Here is a 22,281-nt window from a genome sequence, read left to right as displayed (position 1 = left end):
TATTTGTTGTCTTAACTGTAGTAAAAGTACTTGTTTGCTCAAGTGCTAATGCTAATGTTTGTTAGCTCTTACGGTGGATTCACAAGGTACCTCGGTAACTCGGGTAACTCAGATATACGTAAATCGCCTTCAAAATAAAAGCACTGCGGTTGTATTAATTTCTAATTTCTGGGTAAGCTCACGCGGGCCGGACAAGGACAGCCAACGGGCCGGATGTGGCCCGCAGGCCGCCCAATGCCCAGGTCTGATCTAAAGGGATTGGCACATGACAACAGACAATTCCAGTCATTGAAGGTTGGTGGCAGTAATGCACATAGAAGTGGAGCAATGCAACGACAAAGGCAAACAAGAAGAAGACGAACGCAAGCTAATAAACAATGTGCTAAAGTATTTTTTTAAAATCTGATTTACAGATGTTTTATGAGGAAGGTAATGCCTGCAGCAGGTTTGTTAAACCTCAATGATGAACACAATCTCTTTGGTAGGATGCACTACATGTAAACAGAACTTTTGTTTGCTTACAAGAAAATTCCAGTGTGCACCTTTAAGTATCATTCCAGTGGTTGTACTTGATTTAATGGTAACTTGATAGCATAAAATGCATAAATAAGTCATGCAACTCCTTTTAATCTGACAGAAACAGGCTAGGGTCTTGAGAAAATATTCAATAATTAAAGTTAACTGAAATAATGCATTCCAACATGCATTTGGATATCATTAGTTAACCCAAAGTTTTAAAGACTATATACCACAGCATACCAAAGTCTGCCAGCATCTGCAAGTATTCAGATTGTTAAACAGACAAAAAAGGGATGAAAAAACATTATGTACAATAATATAATCTACCTGTGATTAGATTTCACACTGACAGCTAATACAACCAATGGAACTAATGAAAACGATCGTGCTGGAATGCAATGCAGAGAAAACAACGAAATGAAAAGAGTCTAAACCTCAACTGGCATCGTCTTACAACTATATCCTATATCCTAACTATAGCGTCCCTGCAAATCAAAAGCACAGAAACCATAATGAATGTCATGCACAACAGCTGTAGCATATTAAGCAACATTCACACATCACATATCGCTTTCATGGTGGGGCATGGTTTAGGAGGCAGGATGTAGAGTTATTATCATAAAAGCCTTCAAAAAAAAGAAGATGGATGGGGGAATCAGCATGTGAGAAAAACAGAGAAACCCTGTAGTGTTTCAGATAAAGAATCATTTCAGTTTTACTGTACAAAAAAAAACAAAAAAAAAGGAAAATATGTTAAAAGCTTCCTCGAAGCATTTTCACAACACAGACGCTGCATTGTGTGGTTTTGGCTTGTCGGTGCTCAGTGAAAGATTTCTTTCTGCGAAAGGCATAAGCTGTCCATTTATGGTGCATTCATTTGCTCATTTAAATCTGGGCGCACTTGGTCGGAACCATGGACACAGACAATCTTTCAGTTCTTTGTGTTGACAGGGGATGCCTTTTGGGCGTCGGAGGAAGAAGACAGAGAGAAAAGAGATGAAAGGGAGAAGATGAGAGAGCAATTACGAATAGAGAACCCACATAAAAGTAACAAAAAGTGATCCGTCTGCACAAATTTGTGTCATCCCTGCCTCCAGTCTGTCTTTGAAAAGCAACACTGCCACAAAGTTTTTATGGAGCAGTGGAGAAGTTACAACCTCTATGATAGCTGCCTCATAGTGGCACTTTTACACACACAGAGAGAACCAGATGTGAAAACTGGAAGAGCTGAAAGAAGCCTTCTCTGTCCCCATGCTCCCTCTCCTCCTCCTTTTATTTTGACTGATGGCTGTTTCCACATTTGCTGCTGCTTTCTACCCGTGCTGACTCAATGTTAAAGCTGAAAACACAAACAGGTTGAGCTGCTGGTGGTAATTAGTGCCTTCAGAAATGTTTGAAGAACATGAATCTGCAGAAAATTAATGAGTGCATGATTCAAATTAGAGTAAAATACAATAACGATGCAGCTGTATTTGCAAAACTGTGAGAAAACAGACCGACCACACAGCAACACTCCACAATGCAACTCATCAAAAGGCCAAAAAATCACAGCAGGCTGCCTGATGTCAAGCACAAAAAGATTAAAATGCAAAATTATGCTGCATGCATGAAATTCCAGCTTTTACTTTGAAAGAACAGATCAGCAAAGGGCCTGCTTCCTGCCTTCCAATGAAGTTTAAAAGTCCCAAGTGGCAAACTTAATAAAACAAACACAACTCTGCTCGCTCAACCTTATTGTTAGTAAAATATCAGACAGCAAACTTGTTCTCTTGCCCAATTTTTTCACTGGAAAAGCAAGCACGACTTCACACTGGAGAGTGCTGAGCTGAGCAAACAAATGTACCTTTTATACAAGCTCCTCCTCTGCCAGGGAAGTCTATTTGTTATACAGTATTTGCCAGGAAAAATAATTTTTCATCACGCTTGATAACCATTGAATAAGTAGAGAAGCTTCAGCGAACCACACAGTGACATTGGTTGATTTCACATGAATTTGGCTCCAAATGAACAGTTTCTAGTAAAGAAAAATAGAGTCGTTGGAGTTTAATCCACCTCTCATATTCAGTTTGTTTCAAGTTCACCCGTGACATGTTTTCTCTATTATAATCAACAAACATAATGATAACATTCATTTTAAACTTGAAATAAAGTTAAAGGTAGTATATGTCAATGGAGAAGAAAAATATTTAAGTATAAATATATTTAAATATAAATACAATACAAGTATACACTTTTTAAAAAAGCGTTGAATAGATTTCATTAAGTTCAACTTCAAGGTGCTCAAGTTAAATATACTAATACGATACTAAATATGCATATTTTCAAGTCTTTTGCAATAAACTACTGTAATGAAATGCTTAATTGAAGTTTATTTTAATTTAAGTATACTTACGAAAAGTGCAAACCTTTTACAAAGTTTATTAAATTGCAAAAATATATTTTTTAGTATACTTATGGAAAATAAGTTTATTTTCAAGTCCTTTGTGATGCTTTATTAAAGCTTATTTCAATTACACTAAATTAGAAGTGTATTTAAGTATACTTGTAAACTTTTTCAGAGAACTTCCATAAAGTATATTCAATTCCAAATATTTGTCGTCCGTTGTATAGTATTCTCTATGTAAAGGTATTTTTTTTTTTATTTCACATCATTAGAAGTGTACTTTAACATAAGATTATTTTAAGATGTATTTCAGTGAACATTTATGAAGTATACTACATCGCAGAGGTGCGCTTTGAATGCCTTCAATATCAGTCATGTCAAAAGACAGTAAAGTTGCACACTGCAAAAAAAGAAAAGTTGGGTGAACTCAAAATTTCAAGGCAACAAACTTCGATAAAATTTTAAGTTGGACAATTAAACTAAATATTTTAAGTTTTGTTTTTGAGTCTGCTCAACTCTGAATTCAGATTTTTGTCAACTCAACTGTAAGTTGTACTAACTTACAATTTTACATTGTAATAACTTTTAATCCTTACTTCTGCTAAGTTCTGCAATGTGCTGAGTTGGCACGATTGTAACGCCGCTATGAAATGTCAGCTAATGTTGCGACCACAATTTTGAGTTAGCATTGACACGCTAATGGCTACTCTTGTAGCTGTAACAAGCAGCGCCGCTAGCATCAGTTAGCCGCTAGCGTTAGTTAGCCGCTAGCATCAGTTAGCCGCTAGCTTTCGCTAATGACCGAATTTCACAACAAAGAAATAAGAGTTAGCAGAACTATTGTCCCTTGTTGTGAACCCCAACTTAAAGATATAATTAACAACAACTCACAAACTTGTTTTTGAGCAGACAACTGGCTTCCTTTGTTGTGCTAACTTACATTATTGCCCTAAATGTCAATCATTTATATTTCCAAGTTTTACCAACTTAAATCACTGTTTTAGGTCAAGAAATACAAGTTGGCTTTTTTGCAGTGCAGAGATATAGAACATAGAGAACATAGAGTCCCACCTTTGTTGCTGCAGTCCAGCAGAGGTTTGGGGAACATGTAGGTGTGGCACATGGCCGTGGCTTCTGTCTTTGGTTTGCCTGATGGAGGCTTTGGCCGCCCCCCATCTCCGGCCCCCGGCCTCCTGTCCACCTGGTTGTCGTCAGCACACAACGATTCCACACTCAGCTTCCTCAACTTCTGGTTCCAAAGCGCCAAGGGCTCCGCACACTTGGCGTAGTTTCCCAGGTTGCGGTTGCTCGGCACCTGCAGGGTCCTGACCAGGCTGTCCAGTGCGCAGTGGCAGCTCCAGGGGTTGTCATATAGACGGAGGTAGGCGAGGCGGGGCAGAGGGAGCAGGACCTCCTCGGTGGCTGTTTTCAGCCTGTTGTGCTGGAGGAGCAGAATGGTGAGCTGGGAGAGGCCGCTGAATGCTCCGTCCTCCACCATTGAGATGTCGTTCTGCTGGAGGTCCAGGCTCTTCAGCTGGGTGAATTGGGAGAACATGTTGTCCCGCAAAACCTAAAGGGGGAGATGGAAACTGTTGGTGCTGGTGTATGACGTAGCTCACTTAAAGGTACCGTGACTTCACAACCAAATTCAGTCTGAGCTGGGATTGCTTCGTCAAGGCTGTCTCTGATTGATATTAAGAGTCTGGCTGGGACTGGCAGCACATGGTTGTCACCTCTGAAATTATAAGCAAACAAAGTAGTTGCTGAGCTGAAATCAGGGCTGTATGAAGTGAAGTGGATGCAGTGTTGGAGATGGGGCTCTGCTTATTCCGTAAGAAAGCCAGAAAAATTTGACTTCATGCATTGTGTCCATAGAGCGGCTACTTCCGATTTAGCGCTCCGTTAACTTCAATGTAAATAAAACAGTTTAATCGTATGGCTCTTCTAGACTTTCCAAATGTTATCAGACCTAATGGATCAAAATCTGAAAGTGAAACGAGTCATTTTGGGGGTGTTGTGAAGTTTGAAAAAATAATCTTCGGATTTACAGATGTTTCTTTTCCAATGCAAGTCTACAGGAAAAGTCTTTCTGGGCCCAATGGCATCATGTGACGGACCCGGAAATTGTAATTCCACCGTTTCACCGTTATGTCAAATTGGCATCGAAGCCCGACACTCTTCCTAGGGCCATGGCCAAAATAGTGACTGCTAGTAGTGCTAACGTCGCTTACAGCAATGTTGTAGCTTTATGTACGAATTGTAGGATTTGGCTTTAATAATGACATTGTAGTTTTAAAGGATATGTATGTATGTATGTATGTCTATGCAAAAGATCCAGCTAAAGATCCAGCTAAATTAAAAATAAAAATCCACTTTGTGCATTCTTTTCTTTGCCTCACTACTAATACATTCAACAGCCCAACTCTTTGAACTTGCAAGTGCAGTTTAATTATACTCATTTTTCACTGATTCCATCAGTGTTTGTGTTAGTCATCTGTCTGTATTTATTACCGCCTTTTGTTTTGTTCCTCTCAACACCTGTGACATACACATCCTGTATGCATGTGTAGAAATACACACACACACACACACACACACACACACACACACACACACACGTAGCAGGAAAATGAGTCTTTGAACTCGGCTCCAAAGAAATGGTGCACAGATGCTCGTGGTATCAACAAGCTGGCTGGGTTTAGGGTCAGGGTAAGAGACACTAATGCACAGGAGATTGATGCAAAAACTTTACGTTGTTTTCAATCAATCTGCTAATTATTGTTGTGTTTAATAACTGGACTGCAGCAGGTGGTCTATGTCTTGCATTTTTTTATTTGCAGAGCGCAAGTGTAAATTTCCTTCATGTACCTGTATCTTATTTCTTGCCAACAGCAGATGTTGAATATCTTTGGGCCAGTCCTGCATCACGGTGGTCAGCTGCCTGTCCTGGCAGTCCAGGTACTTCTCTCCCCCCTCAATGTATTCCTTACACTCCTGAGTTTGACGTCTCATCACTCCGGCCCTGCCTCTGCCCCGTACACGGCCTCTGGCGCCCCTCTCCCCAGCCCCTGACCGAGGGCCTCTCCCGGGCTCAGCTGACCGGAGGAGCAGTAAGAGGAGGAGGGTGGTGAGGAGACGCATGATGGGAGAGGGGAAGGGAAGCCTCTCGCTAATCAGGTCAACCTTGGAAGACTGTCTGAAGATTAGTGTGACGGGACACGGGAGGCCAGTCACAGCTGTGGGTGGGGAGAGAAAAAAAGAGGAAGAGAGAGGTGAATTTTCAAAGGTTTTCAGTGGCTAGCTCACATAAACTGATTCACAGTTTAACCATTTTTGTAGTTTAGCCTATCACGGTATGAAACCCTGTTTGACTGATTCCACTGCAAGGATGTGCCACAAATTGTGTTTTAAAAGTTCATTATTTTAATCACATGTGATGCTTTGAATGGTGATTAGACGGAAATAAAGGGTACTTCATGGTGCATTCACTGCATTGTTTCTGATGGCCAACATATTTGTCCTGCCACCCAAAGTTAATGTACTAATTTTACTGAATTTCACATTCTAAATACAGCATGATACATAGTAAAGCAAATCTCACTTTTATTACTTTTTTATGGGATGCAGGTGAATCTTTACTCAAAGTACAGGCAATGCCGGACAGATCAGTGACACAAAAGCAAATGGAGGTGTCGGAAGTTTTTGAAATTTGTCTGGAAGCTCTGAAATGATTTGTCAAAACAAACAAGTGAAAGGCAATGCAGTGTTTAGCCAGGATGTTCGCTCTTTAAAGTGTAAATACATGTCTTTAATTGAAGGTCTGGAATCCTACTTTTGAGTGGCCCTTGACTCCAAGATGACATATGCAAACAAAAATAAAGTTCTAAAAAAAGAGATATTTGCTCATTTACGCAATGTTTGCATATGGGCAAGCTACTAGCTTGCCCATATGCAAACAGTTGATACAGGCAGAGTTGTGCAACTAATACTATCAGCTACTACAGTGTCAGTCAGTAGCACAAGGGTTAGAGCAAAAGTGCACTGTAGGGTTTTCAACATTTTTAACCGGTGTAATCAGAATGTAAAGGACAAACTAAAAGTGACTTGGTGGCTGGTATTTTAAAAAGTCCAAAGGTTTAGAAAAGTTTAATTATTTTATTCCCAAATACAATCAAATGCACAGGGATTTGTCTCAGTGTTATGTCGAGACATGCTGACAACTAAAATGGTAACACAGCACATGTTGAAAGCATTAGTGGAGAGGTGGAGCGACAGGAAACAGGAAAAGGGGTTTGAAGGGAAAGAAAGAGACATTTGTTACGTGTTAACATGTTATGGGTTAAAATGTGGTCGTAGTAAAGTCTTGTTTTCTTTCAGGGATATCCCATGAATGTTTTCTGCCTTCTGCTTAACCGACTCTCTCTCTCCTACTTCTTGTCCTACCTCTGATTCCATATCTCGCTGTTTTTATTTGAATGTCTTCATATTGATGACTCCCATTCACTTGCGTAGTATTGCATTTAACATATAAAAGATGCCAGATCCATATGTGCTTTTATCTGAATGGCTTTGCCCATAGAGCATGACAGTTCTTAGTGCTATCTGATCTGCCATCACTAATGTAATAAAGTTTAGGCAACTTAATAGTTTGATACATTGCTGGTCTTATTGAGGGCTTTCAGTTGACGGGAAATGAGCCAGGCTAGCTGATACCCCTGTTTCCGGTCTTTGTGCAAAGGCAAACCCATTTTGGGTTCAAAGTTCTTCCATTTATGCTACTGAGGGAACAGTGATTATTCACATGATCACAAAAGGTTGTCTGTCAAGGTTTAAACTTATTGTTTAAATTGATACTTTGAATCTGGGAAAATACAATAATTTGCATTCTGAATGATTGTATTGTAAATAATACAAGGGCCCTTGGAAAGCACAGATCTCTGCTGAGACTCTGACTTATCTTCTATCTCCTTGTGATTCAGATCTGCTCTGAAATCTAATGAGTTCTTCCTTTAGCTCATGCTAAACCCTTCCAAGTTTCAAGAAAATTGAGCCTGTAGTTTTTTCCCCAAATCCTGCTGAGAAACAAACCGATCCAAAAACATAACCTCCTTGGCGAAGGTAATAAAGCCGCAGTCAACAGCCAGTTAATTAGCTTAGCAAAAAGACTGTAAACAGAGTTTAACAACTAGTCTGGAAAGAGTAACTTCCTGGAGTCTCTGCTTGTTGATTGGCAGCTAATCCCAGCCAAGAAGTAGTTTGGCACACATAGTCCCCGGATTAAATGAATTGGATGTGTTAATTGGAGATGTTGGTCAGCAGATTTTGTTGTTACCGTTACATACAGCCAGGCCAGCTGTTTCCTACATTCCTCTTTATTGTAACGTAGCTTTATTTAGCTAAGTTAACCAGCTACTGGATGTGGCTTCATATCTAACAGTCAGATTCTGTCCGCCAGAAAGCAAATAAGTGCATTTACCAAAATGCCAAATTATTCCTTTAAAACAACAAACTGGCTTCTGTGTGACTAACTGGCTTTCTGTCTCTTTGTTGCAGCAGTCTGTACTGCCAAACTGTGAAATTATCATCAGCCACATAATTGTGAACTCCAAGATATGAGTTATTAATATTGATGGTGCAATAATTATCCTGATTGTCTTTTTTGTTGTTGCCATAAAACCACTTGTTCTGGTCTGTTGACTATGTAAATAATGTGTAGGTGTGTGTTGGTGTGTGTGCACATTATATGGTAAAAACAAAAAAAAAAGTGATTCATGGGTCCCTTGTGTGATCAGAGGCAAGACCAAGAGGTCTGCCAAGACACAGTTCACACACACACAAACACGGACTCATGTACGCTGACTCAGTCCAACTGTACCAAACCGCAGCCCCCTTACAGTCTTCCAGTCTCTCACACAGTGGAACAAGCCCGTCAATGCAGATGGTGCCGTTCCATTGTGAATAACAGACTGGGCATGTTAGCGAGCTACAGACAGAAACAGCTGAGAATGTACCGGGGGAGGCACTTTCCAGTCCATTGAACGCTCCTCGACTGTCCAACTATCAATCGTCTCAAATGAAGCAAAAATGAAAGTTCGATTTCCTTCACCGCGGACGTCACATGCAAGAATAGTCTTCTAGTGAGATGTGGCTCCAAACCCAACAGGAAATTAATAAATTAGTTCTTCTCAGTTGCCAGCTGTCTGTCTTTCTTTTTCTTCTCTCTTTGCCCTCATCTATTTGTTTGTTCATGTACACTGTACATCAACTACCAGCACATTTTCTTGTGTCTGTGTTGCATGATTGTGCAGCCAATGACAGACATGTTTCAACACAAGGCAAGACTTGTGCCAGTCCAAACACCAGACTAGACTGAGGTGGAAAGCATGGAGAGGGGTCTTGAGTCGAGCCAGACACACTCTTTCTCTGGATGACTGCTTTCAGGTTAAGTCATTTGGTCTGGTATGGGTTGTTTATGTACAGTACTGTGATGCAAGTGGCCCTTTGCAGCTCTGTGGCACTAACATTGCGAGAATTATAAGTTCGGCTCAGGGCAAACACCTTCCAGTACAGCGCAGTGTCCACAGGTGTTGCAAAATATGAAAAAAATGTTTACACGTGAAAAAAGCTGATGAAACTAATAACTTTTATTGCGAAGAAAACTCACTATAACATTTTCTCTCTACTTCCCCAATGAACTGTCTACAAAAAATCTCGACCAGTAGCTGGTGCTGCTCAGATCTTTTCCACATAACAGCTGTTCAGCAGGAAACGTCCAGCCCTTCTTAGAAAACTATAACCATGGTCAGCCTGTAATGTCCAAGACACATTCCAGCTTGGACCGTAACAAGCCCACTCAGGCCAAAACCCATCCCTGTGGTTCACCTCAGGCCCATACCAGCTCGAATTAGCTCTTCAAGTCTAGTATTACTTCCCACCCCAGCTCCTTCTGGTCAGTCTGCACCAACCCAAAGAAAAGTTGTCTCCCTGTATCTGTAAACATTGAGCAGAAAGCCCACAGGGTTTCAGTTGCGTCCTCGTGGGTATTGCCTTTAAATACTGTGCAGACTGTTGCTGCCCCTGTCATCTGTACTGAACCAGAAAAAGGTTTGGTCTGGACATGAAATGTGGTACCAACATGTCCCTCATTTTAGACGATGGAAAAATAAGCCTGTGGGAAGAATCTGTGGCCTATTTGAAGAAAAGATGGCCGGTGCTTTGTTTGCCCTGTGTGTCTATATGTGGCGCTACCACTGCAGTAAGAACAGCGTCACAGAGCTGCTAGCATGACTACTTTTGCTCTTTTCAGTGCATTAATCTACATTACAATCATAGATGGATTACTGAACAGGCCTAAAAGGCACAGGCCTAGGGGCCCAGAGTGTAAGGGCCCCTCCTGGCCCTCACCTGCAAAATGTCAATCGAAGAGAGTGGCCACAAAGAAGCATAAAACCACTACAAAGAGCCACAAAACAACTACCAAGAGGCATTATGGTCACAAAGAGACACAAAACAACCACAAAACAGGGGCAAAGTAAGCACAAAGAGACTCTAAATTACCACAAAGGGACACAAAGAGGCAGAAAATCAACTAAAAAGAGACACAAAACAACCACAAAGTCACAGAAAGACTACAAAGAGACACAAAAAACTACTTAAATGGTCAAAACAACCACAAAGAGACACTAAATTAACACAAAGAGACACAAAACAACAACAAAAAGAGGCAAAACAACTACAGACACCAAATTACCACAGAGACAAAGGGCCACAGGCTCACAATGAGACAGAAAACAACTGCAAAGAGACACACCGCCACTAAAAAGAGACACAAACAAGCACAGAGCCACAGAAAGACTACAAAGAGACACAAAATAACTACAAAATGTCAACAAAAACAACAACAACAAAATAAGAGTCAAAAGCATCACAAGGTCAGTGTGTCTTGCCTGACATTTTAACATGGTCACTAACCTAGTTTCACTATTTAAAAGTCTTGAGCCAACGCTTGGTATTTCTGGCATATTTCTGGAGTGCATTTGACAAATGTTGTTTTCACTGTCTGAAATCCAAATGAAACAGACCCCCAGACTTAAAAGGTGCGATACCTCTGTAAGTCAAATAGATTATCTCATCAATCATATTCTCGCCCTCAGCACTTTATGTAGTGGCGTATTTGGCTGACAGTTTTATCAGTCTGCTCACAGTGTAGTGAAGGTCCTGCATGCTAAGAGTGTGGCTTAAAGGCCTCTGGGTCAGTCTGTTAACAGCATGTTGTCTGCTTTTTATATTGGGTGCTAGTTATTAGACATTTTATGCTTTGTTAACATTTCTGGCTCAATGCTCAATATTTTCACATTCCAATCACATTATGCGGATTGCTCAGGGAGACCACAATGAGAAAGCACTGCCAGGAAACCCATCAGACAAATCTACTTGTATCAATAACAGCATGATTATGTAATCAGTTCTGATATAGATTCAGTTACTGTATCATTGTGTCTGAAAATGCTGAGCAAATGGAATAATCATTATTTGGGAATTTGTGTTAAATCTTTCTAATGTCTTTCAAACCAAAACAGTTTACGAGTCAGTCTTTTAGACAAGTTAAGGGACAGCAAGTACTCAGCACAAGTGTGCTCTCAATCAAAACAAACCACTGAATAAATGCTTAAGTCTGCGGTGTTACTCCGTGTGGAATTTGTTTTGGGGAACAGGGAGTGTAGACTTATAACTCATCCAGCTGAATGTCACGTGGTTCCCTGCTGTACCAGCTTTAGGGCGCCTCGATCTGGAACTCATTCTTTTGATTCTCACTCTTAGAGCGTCTGCTCTAACTGCTTCAAGTTTAAGATATAAATATTAGTGAGTAAGTTACAGCAGCTCACCTATAGATTGTATAGAAGAAGTGAATATAGCCTCCAGGTATGAAAAGTGAAACTAATGTGGAAGTGCCTAAAACCTGTATTCTTTCTAATGGCCTGCAGGGGGTGACTCTACTGGTTGTAAAAAGGAATGGTAAGGTAAACAATTCACATTCAGTCATAAACCAATTGTACTGCTTTCGGTAGGAATTTGGAGTTCAGTATCTTACCCTTCAACATGTAAACTGCCATGGCCAGGTATTGAACCACCTCCCCAAAAGAAGTCAGATTGTATAGAAATCTATGAGGAAAAAAACTCCTACTTCTCTCTTGATTAATTACCTCATTGCACTTAAGGACTTGGACTTTTTAAAACATTGTTACTTAGATATACATTTTATTTATACAGTGTTGATAATGTTGTGTTTTGTTGTGTTTTGTTTTAAGTATTTTTCTATATTAATATTATATATTGATATATATTGTACAATGACAATAAAGTTCTATTCTATTCTATTCTATTCTACATTTTCCCAATGAGTTTATCGTCTTAATTGTACATTTCAAGTTTGCTTCAATCCAGTGTGGTGTTCATTTTGTAAACTATGGTCCCATTTAGAGTAAAATGGGCAATAAAGAAGGGTATGCTTAATGTTGAGGTAACCTTGTGATTGGCAAGTTACTACAATGGCAAGCTGTCAATCAGGATTGAGGTGTAGTGATGTATGTCAATGGTACTTGGTACATTTAAATAGCTGGTTTCTGGTTAAACTCAAATTATGGAAGCTAAAGTTGTTAACAGCAACTTCATATGGAGGAGTCAGGAGCCAGGGGCAGTCAGGCTGGTGGATAAGGTGACCATGAATAGTGTTCTTGGGTCCACAGTCAGAACCACCCTCTCCTCTAAATATGGTCACTTCTGGATACAAAAAACCAAGATGGCCACAACCAGATTGCCAAGTACAAGGATTCAAAACTGTAGTCCACAAACCAATGGGTGACATCACAGCGGTTACAACCATCCTTTTGTACAGTCTATAAGCACCCCACATATATTGCATACATATAATGCAGGGTAATGTGGCATAATGAGGCGGAAAGTATTATTTAACCAGGTGGTTTGGCAGGACTTCAGTGGTTACATTAGCCAGGGCAAGAGGAAGTTATACTGCTGTGCCAAAGAAGCAAAGGTCAAACTGTAAATGAGTCAAGTGGGGGAAACCTCCATATGGTACACACAGATGAGAAAGCATATAAAACTGTATATTGTAGCAATATATTTATGCAGATATACACAAAAAGAAGACATGTCAGCACCGGACTGTCTGTAGGCTCAAATGGGTCATTTGGCCTCAGCAGACCGGAGGAAACACAGACAGGTTGGCCTCCAGCACCATTACAATCCGCCTACATCAGGAAAGGGCGTTAGGGAAGAGACACTGCGTGACATTAAGAGAAATACAGATGGAGGAACCACAATGTTTCAGAATCAAAGAATGCCTGGAGGGAGACAGTGATGGACAGAAGGAAAGTCCTCGAGACGGGATTGATGTCAGCAGCTGAACTTGCGTGGGTAATAAATATCATGATGTCAGCTGAAGGGAAATTCCCCCCGGCGAAGGGAGAGGGATTTGTTTGGTTTAAGGTGACACCTCTGCGCTTCCGTTAAGCCGAGAACACACAAGAAGGTTTTTTTAATTTCAACCAACAGAAGGAAGAGCCAACAGCACACATTAACAATGTGGTAGAGCTAAGATTACATTTGTGGGTGAATATACAGGACCCCTTTCAGCTATCCAGTTTCCAGTATTTATTTTTCTTTTTTCTTTTTCAAATAGTTGTCCTGTCTAGTCTTTATCTGTTTTTGTCCAGCTTTATTATCCTTGTTCTCCACTGTAATGTCATTTTCTGCGTAAGTAGACAAGTGTTCACATACTTGGCTAATAAAGCAGATTCTGATGAACGCTTTGATCCCAACTGGTCCAGGGGCGAAACATGAATCCAAAACTGCTGGTGACCTCCCCTGTTTTTTCCCCAAAACTGCAGAGACATTACACAGTTACGCTGCAGCACATGTGTCCCTGGCTTCTTTTTTATGTCTATGTGAAAGCTGTTACTCATAGTGAATGAACCAACAGTTTCCCTCGGTTTTAGGGAGCATCATTCAGCTCACTGTTTTGGTTTTCCGGCCAACTTTACAACTTTATTGTAGTTCACTCCCACCGCTGTCATCACCATCTTTTTCAGCTCTTTTTCAATGAAAAACAAATGATAAACGATCAATACGCTACATCACAAAACAGCAAATAGATACAGTTAGCGATTAGCAGGTGGTCTCTGAATTTGGTGGGGACCAAAAACATACATTCACCTAAGTGGTCAGGAAACCCAATGCTAAACAGATGATGGATGCGTAAATAACAACTGGTTGCTAACACATTAGCCATATCAACTTTAAAGGCCAAATCACAGTAACATCTACAATGGTGTCCAGGTTGACAACTGGTGATGTTTTCAATTGTAAAGATATGTATCTGACTAGCTGATAGTTTGGCTAAACTCAGGAGTCTCAGGAGTAGACTATTGTCCAACACTCAATTTGCAACTCAGACCAAACATCAGTTCAAGAGGTTTCATACTCAAAAGTTCACTAGACAAACATTGTGAGTGGATTCTATGTTGTATATGGTGATATGTCAAACTTGTTTGTTTTTGGCCACAAGTGGCCAGAAATGTTGCTCCTCATTGATGCATTTGTAAATACCAGTTTGCAAACTCAACCAGGCTGGGGATTAGGCAGCTCATAAAACTCCAAAACCTTGCTGCACTTTTGAAACCACAGTGTCACAACCTCTCACCCACAAAGCCCTGAGGCTGCACAGTCACTACCTGCACTGGCTGCCTGCAGAGGTTCTCCATGCTCCAATAACACAGGACTGGCCACTGGGGATGGAAAGAGTTCAGACCTCCAGAGGAAACAGTTCCGAAACACAAGGGGCCACTGTGTTAAAGAGAGAAAGCGAGAACAAGCAGGGGAGGCTGCAAAAACAAGACTGAGCCTTTTCTTCTTAGCTACTTATAGAAAAATGTAAAAAATTCTATAGCAGGCAGAAAGTCAGTCAGTTGGACAGTCAGTCAGTCAATTACAGAATAGACAGAGAGTTGGAGGGCAACAAGGAGCTTAAAGGCGATTTTTTAAATTTATTTAGCCAACCTCCCAGCAAGCTGACTTTACTTTTGTTTCCTTTGGGCTGCATTCCCTTTAAGTGTGGACTACATGTGTGCCCAAAGGTCTGTGGCTTGTAACCATTTAACAGATCCAGAACTAATGAAGAGGCAGAGAGCAACACAAGGAAAGAATGACAGTACAGACGATGAGAATGTAAAGAGAAGAGGAGGAAAAAAGTCTGAACCACAAACCCTGAATCCTAAACCAGAGGATGAGACATTGACACACACAGACATATACAGTGTATGTAGGGAAAGCAAGCAACAGAGAGAACCCTCACACATCCCTGAGAGCCTAATTGAAACCAGACATTTCTGCAGAAAAGGAGGACAGGCGAGAAGGGGAAAAAGTTTAGAGTGAAAATTACACTTTGGTTTTTCAGAGAGGGTCAGAGGTGGTGAACTCGAATCAAAGGAGAAACTTTTTGTCATGGAATTAAGCCAGTTTTTCTGCCTTTGTGTGTGTTCCCCTGGAGAAATCAGTCCAGTTGTCTTATCCTCTTGGGTCCAAACAACAAGAATAGCAGCTCCAACTTTCAAGAAAGGTCACCAGCTCGAGCACACACATCTCTGAGTTCATGCAGCTCCCATGTGTGTGTGTTTGGGACAACCGGCCAGCTTTCAGCTGACGTTAGGCAGGCTTCAGAGTGGTCTCCCCCTTTTTCTTGGCTGCATCTAATCATGTTCTGAAGCTGCTAACTACAAAACACTCATCTCCATCATAAAAACGGGATTACCTTAGAGCCCAAATGTGTCAGGTTTATAAATTCTGGGCCAGATTTATTACATTTCTGTTATGTAACATAATACTGAACTTTCAGTTTTCTTGAGTGTTGAGTGTCCTTGCAAACTGCTTCATCAGAATGAGGGAGTAAAAAAACTGTAGTGAGATCTCACACACACACACACACACACACACACACACACACTATGTCTCTGTCACCAAACCAACTTTGTTCATTGCTTTGTTTTGGTGCCAGACACATCTGCACCTCAAACACACATGCAGCAGCACACAACACACACTCCAAGCATAACTCTCCCACTCACACTCTCTCTCCTCTTACTACAAAGTTTTCCACTTACACTTAACTGCGGCAAGCTGAAACAGCAGATATTTAAGTAAAAGGTTCTCCTGCACTTTGTAATCAGAGTAAAGCTCTTTCTCTTCCCCCCCCCCCCCCCCTTTCTTTTGGGTGCAGGAATCCAGAGGGAGGGAAACCACACGTTGCTCCGCTGTGCGCTGGAATTTTACTGAAACTTACACAGGAGCATGTAACTCAGTGTGCACATGTACATTTAGCCGCAATCACACGCATGGAGATGTTTGTAAAAACCCGCACGCAAACTGCACCTCCTCTTTTTTGTAATCTTACCCTCAAATCTCTCCTATAATTTTCCTGAATCAAAACAAAGTCTCTCAAGTCATTAGACTCTCAACAGTCTAAAGAGTTGGCTATGTATTCATTGAACATGAGTCATTCGAGAGGCATGGCAATCCAAACTTCCGTACAGTACAAAGACGGTCCAAGTGGGTAAATTGACCCCTCACTCTGCTAGAAGTGGTGCTTATAGCTCTGTGTGTTAATCTACACAGTGCCTAATCATTGCAGTGTGAGTGCCTTTAAGTTATGGAGCATGGGGCCACCAGCCAGTTATATAACAAAAGCAGCCAGGAAGCATCTAAAATTAGCAATTGATTGTTTTCTCTGCTGCAAAATGTATCTGCAATTTATCAACGTCAGAGTGCAACGACCCTCTATAAACTTGGCATAACTTCAGCAACCCCAAAGTAAGTTGCAGAAAAATAGAACTGACTTCAACAGTTTCTCAAGCTGGCACAAGATGCAAATTGAATATAATGAATACAATAATTCCTTGCCTCTCTGGAGTCTTTTGGAGTTCTATTTATATCATTGCATGGTTGTAATTTCATCATTTGTGCAAGAGACATCCAAGCTGCAGATAATTTAATCATTATCCAACACTGAACATGTACTAAAGTTGTGGTCCTGCATTTGCTGCAACTTGTTACTAAGTACTTCATTAGGAGTGATTGAAAGACATCTCAACATGATCCAGTTGTATTAATTCTTGCTCTATATCAGTGCATGCCTGTAATGCCTGAGGAACAAAGGAATAACAAAAGGGGGAAGTCACACTTCTTGTAAAACACTCTAAAAAATATTAAAAAGAGGCAGAAATAATCTTTTGGTGGATTCTGTTACATACTCTGTAACCTTATAACATTTCACATCAAGATTAGAATAATATGATCCAGTCTTTTCCAAGCCTGCAGAGAATCAGATTTTGTCACTATGAACTAAAGTGTGGTGCCAAACATTACTTGCCAAAAAAAAAATCCTTCGAATTGAAAATGGTATCAGGAAGGATTGGGAAGCTGGATAATCTTTTTTTTTTTTTTTTTTTTTTGAGATAAGCAGATCTGATGCACTTTGTTACATTATGAAGGTTTCAGTCCTACCTGTGCAGGAAGAGAATCTGGCCCAGGCTCGTCCACTAGGACCTGCAGATCTCCGGTTGGTCCCGCGTCCCCGGCTCCTAATCCTGTCATGAGCGCTGCGTCTAAGCCAAGAAAATCTGCCTGGCTGCCTATAAACTTAGAGCTTGGAGTGAGGGACGAGCGACTGGCTCCTTCTCCAATCTCTTGCTCTCTCTCTCTCTCTCTCTCTCTCTCTCTCTCTCTCTCTCTCTGGCTGCCTGTGCTGAGTGATTGACTACTACCTTATACGAGCTGCCTCCCTCTCTCTCTCTCTCTCTCTCTCTCTCTTCTTGCTTTTCACCCACTCAGCTGGATCACAGTGAGAATGTGAGGAGAGAGGGAGAGAGCGAGACTGTGAGCAGAGTAAAGTTGATTCTCAAAGGAGCCACAAGGCTGTGTCTGGTTTAGCATTACACACACAAACACACACGTGTAGGAGGGCTGCAACCCCTTCACTGGTCCCCCCCTGTTAAACCAATGGACTTCCTCCAGGATATGCTGCTAACTGGCCTTATGGACTGAGAGGGAGAGAGGTTGGGCATCTGGGTGGCAAAACACTCTCCCACCTGGGTGTGTGCGGTGTCATGCTCCCAGCCTTAAATCTTAGCAGCTTTGTTCCATAGCCTCGGTCCATTTCCAACATCTGCCTTTGATCGCTGCTTCAGTGGAAGATCTCTTCTTTGTTATTAGGCCTTAAACGATGTTACCATGCATGTTGCAGGCAACACTTGTGGTTTCACAAGGTTTTCTAAACAGTTTGCTACCCATCATTTAGACTGCACTACTTTACAGTTGTACAAAAGGTGGAACCAAGCACTTATACATTGATGTATTCTGTTCTGACACTGTTTAGTCATGCTAGCAACAAGATCTACCAATTTGCTCCACACTGAATCATCTCACGAACTATCAGATTGATTGCCATAGAATTTTGTATTGAAATTCATGGTTCCCAGAGGGTATGTCTTAAGGGGCTTTCACAACTTAAAATTTAGTCAGTTTCCATCAAACTCTGGTGCGGTTAAATCCTTGTTATGGTTCATTTGGTTGCCTGTGAACACTCCAATCGTACAACAACAACCGGTCCAAGACCACCTGCGAGAAAAGGTCTAGGTCCAATTCCAAACAAAACTTGCACTTGCGGTGTGATTGCACTATGAACATAATCCAACCCAATTACAGGAAATTAACCAAAACACTCGATTGACATCTGGGCCAGAGAACACATACAGGAGATGGTCCACAAAACCGATGATGTTGATAAAATCATTCAGATCAACCAAAGGAGAAAAGATTCTTTGGCACGACAGATCAACATCAACTTTCCAACCAATAAGAAATAATATTGCAACTATATTTCCAACCCTATGCCTTCGTACACGCCCCTCTGCAAATCTTTTTTTTTTTTTTTTTTTTTATCTTACATTTATGCAAACTAAAGGTATCAATTTCACTCTGATTCAGACCAACCAAACAAACTTGGGCTCTAAAAGTGCCCTATGAGACTTTGGAGACTCTAGTTGCCATTTTTAAAATGTTCTAAGACACATCTTTAGCTTATTACCGAATACTTGTTCTGTTTGATTTCTTTGACATTTCTTGTCATGTTTTAGGCTTGTACTACGAAGCAGGATGTGGGGTTTATTAAGGTAACTTTAGGTTTAACTTAGGGTTTTCAGGGTTATAATGTTGGTTCACTTCTTACCAAACCAGCTACATCATCATTGTAACTTATGGTGCTACAGAAGATCAAGATAACAAATCAACATGTTTAAAAGCATCGCTCCTGCCCAGTTAGTTCTCTCTATATCTCCATATATCTCAGCCTGAGGGATAGAGTGAGTTGCTCAGACATCTGGAAGGAGCTGCGAGGGTGTTGAAAGAAGCCAGTTGAGATGGTTCGGCATCTGGCAAGGATGCCTCCTTGGCTCCTCCTTTTATAGGTGCTCCAGGTATGTCCAACTGGTAAGGGGCCTGGGGGTCGGCCCAGAACACGCTGGAGGGATTGTATATCTCATCTTGATCTCAGCTGGGAACACCTAAAAAAAATTTCAGGAACACATTCCAGAGAACTGTTTACCTGTAAAATGAGAACTTTTGGTGCCATGTTGAAAACAGCACTGCCCACCAACCACAGCAAACCAAGCTGTCCTGGATTCTGGCACAACTTTCAATTTATTTGTCTGATTTGGTGGCTAAAAATGTCATAAGAATGCATCTCAGCAAAACATTTATCTCATGGAATAAACACATTTGATTATAGTTAGATTTACTTGTGTCTCATGGCTAGATTGGATAACCCTGCGTTGACTTACTGAGCTGATTGCTACCGTTGTAGGACTGTGATTGCAGTTGTTATGCTTAGTGAAGCTGGATAACGAAAAGATACCCTGGTACTTGCTTCATAGTACAGGCCTCTGGTGTCTCGTTGGAGATAAATTCTGTGTAATTGTTTTGCACTGCAGTACATCTGTATATTTACTTATGAAGCACAGAAGATTCCCACAGTGGCTGCACAATTTCTTCCACTTGTTGCTAACATGAACCAGTTGGCCGCTTTGACACAAAACAGCTCCCACACGAATAGTTTCATCTGCTAGTAAGGGGCATTCTGTATAATTTTATGGAGCCAGAGGACAGTAATCCCTGCTAATCAACATACTGCTGCTTGCTCTTGTCTTCTCTTCTCTGCTCGTCTCTTCTCTGGATCAACACTGAGTGAAACAGCTCCATATTAGGGCCACCATTCTGCGCTGGCTTAAATGGATTGTTTACTGCCAAACACTTCTAACGGCTTGAGGGCACTTAAACAAGAACAACTGTTTTAAGTAAGTAGGAGGAGCTGGGTTGGAGACCTGGGGTGCTATCTGCCAAGGCTATAAAACAGTCAATTGTCTGTTTAGCGGCGATCTTTAATCTCCCCCTCACACATATCTGCAAAAGCATGCATGCATTTCAGGAAACCCAACAAAACAGAAATAAAATACAAAATAACATTCAAGTAAGCTGCAAAATGCCTTTTCTCTCTCAGACCTAACCTCACGCTTGTGTCTGAGTGTGTGTTGTGTGTACGTCCATGCCCGGGGATGAGTGTAAAGGCTGGTCGTGTGCCAGGCCAGCTGTGGTGCCAGGGGGGAGATGAAGGATGAGTACCTTGTTAAAAATGCTTCAAACACATTCTTCAAAGAGCCAGGTCGACTTCTGAACCCATTGCATCTATTTAAGACATTTTATAGCCTCTGTGTACTGCATAAATGTCTAAATAAATCTTTGATGAAAGCACAATGTGTGAACATGACCATGATTTTGTCAGGAAGGGGACTTTCAATGCTTCTTTTGTTAAACCTTTAAAAACCCACTATCTGTGCTTGATAACATCAACAAACAAAGCACAAACCAAAGCAAGTCTGCACAAGTTACTATTTTGAAATGAATGGAAACACAACGGTTCCCTGGGAGGTAGAAAATCCATCTAAACGCCATTATAATTTATTTTAATTGTATGCTTTGGAGAGTGGTTGGCAGTTACGTAATGTAAACATGAGAAACTGCCCTCTAATTAAAGCTGCATTTCCTGCAATTCCGGCCTTCGCCACAGGGAAAACATACTGTCAGCGCTGGCTACAGTGCATTTCTTTACTGCACACTTGGTCCAGACCAAGTGTCTAAATTGATGTCAGAAGTGACATTGCTTCCAGATGTAACAGACAGCTCATCACACAAAAGCTATAAAAACCTTCTCAACGATAAACTGTCGAGCACGGGGCGCACTTAGATGCTCAAGACGCAGACATTTCCCCTCAGGAGTTGATGGAGACCGAGCCAAAGCTTCAAAAAGAGTGAATACAGAATACAAAGATTGAGCAAGTGGCCAGAAGTATGACTGAATGAATGCCATTGCTGCTTTATGTCTGTTAGAAGTGTGAATAGGCACAAACTGAGTTTATAATATCAACTTGAAAGGTGATAATATGTAAAAGTTGTTTACAACTTGATTTTCTTTCCCCCAAGTGGCCAAAAAAATCTAAATGTTTAATGTTTATGTCCCCTAAAATGTCTGATGTTAAATTTTCTCACAAGAGAGGTGTTTTCCCTTTCCTATACTGAAGGGGGAGATGTCTGTGGACTTTTCTAAAAAATCTGAGATTTAAATTTACACAATACATCACTACTTTGTCAGGCAATTGTTGTCTAATATGCAAAGGTCCAGAAGAAATATGAAAATAAATATGAAACCTGGTGCGGAGAGTGGAGTTGTCCGTTCAGAGAGTGAAAACACATTGTGAAACATACAATAATATCTGCTACGATGCTTCCATCAGTGACGTTGGCTATTAAGCTAACACACAGCATAAAGATGCTAACTGCACTTACCATTCTGATGTATCTGCTAGTAGGTGTACAATAAACTCCTCATCTGCATCTGGAGGCTCAGATATGTTCTATATAACTCCAATGTTTCTTTTAAAGGACAAAAGGGACCAAATGCAAAAAAAAAATTTGCAGTCTGCAGATTGTGGTCCGGCCACGGAGCTCCAGTCTGCTCTACTCTTTCACTGGTCAACCTAGCACAAACAGTGATGGACAACCACAAAATATTAGAAATAGCTGATTATTTACTTAAAACATAACCTGGAGATAGACTTTAAAGTAATACTCTTGAAGATTTTCATTTAAATGAATGAATATTGTTGTATGAGGCAACACAATGGTGATTGAGCCCATGGCCCACACTGAAGAAAGTCTTTGCATTTACAGGCCAATCAGGAATCAGGTATCTGTAGCGA

The 22,281-nt window shown here is 40.9% G+C and overlaps 1 protein-coding gene across 1 annotated transcript in view; it reads right to left on the bottom strand.

Annotated features, from left to right (window-relative positions):
- The window catches only part of lrrc17 (leucine rich repeat containing 17), a 30,811-nt gene extending 13,214 nt beyond the window's left edge, over positions 1 to 17,597 (bottom strand). The window contains exons 1-3 of the mRNA XM_059325435.1: positions 17,477 to 17,597; positions 5,771 to 6,138; positions 3,974 to 4,472 (exon numbers count right to left, since the gene is read on the bottom strand). Coding sequence (XP_059181418.1) covers positions 3,974 to 4,472; positions 5,771 to 6,043 — 772 coding nt within the window. The 5' untranslated portion in view covers positions 6,044 to 6,138; positions 17,477 to 17,597. The remainder of the gene's footprint in view (positions 1 to 3,973; positions 4,473 to 5,770; positions 6,139 to 17,476) is intronic.
- Positions 17,598 to 22,281: the final 4,684 nt, after the last annotated feature.

Source organism: Centropristis striata, chromosome 22 (genome assembly GCF_030273125.1).
Source record: "Centropristis striata isolate RG_2023a ecotype Rhode Island chromosome 22, C.striata_1.0, whole genome shotgun sequence".
Classification (NCBI taxonomy): domain Eukaryota; kingdom Metazoa; phylum Chordata; class Actinopteri; order Perciformes; family Serranidae; genus Centropristis; species Centropristis striata.
Note: the sequence above shows the minus strand (reverse complement) of the source record. Positions and strands in the feature narration are given on the sequence as shown.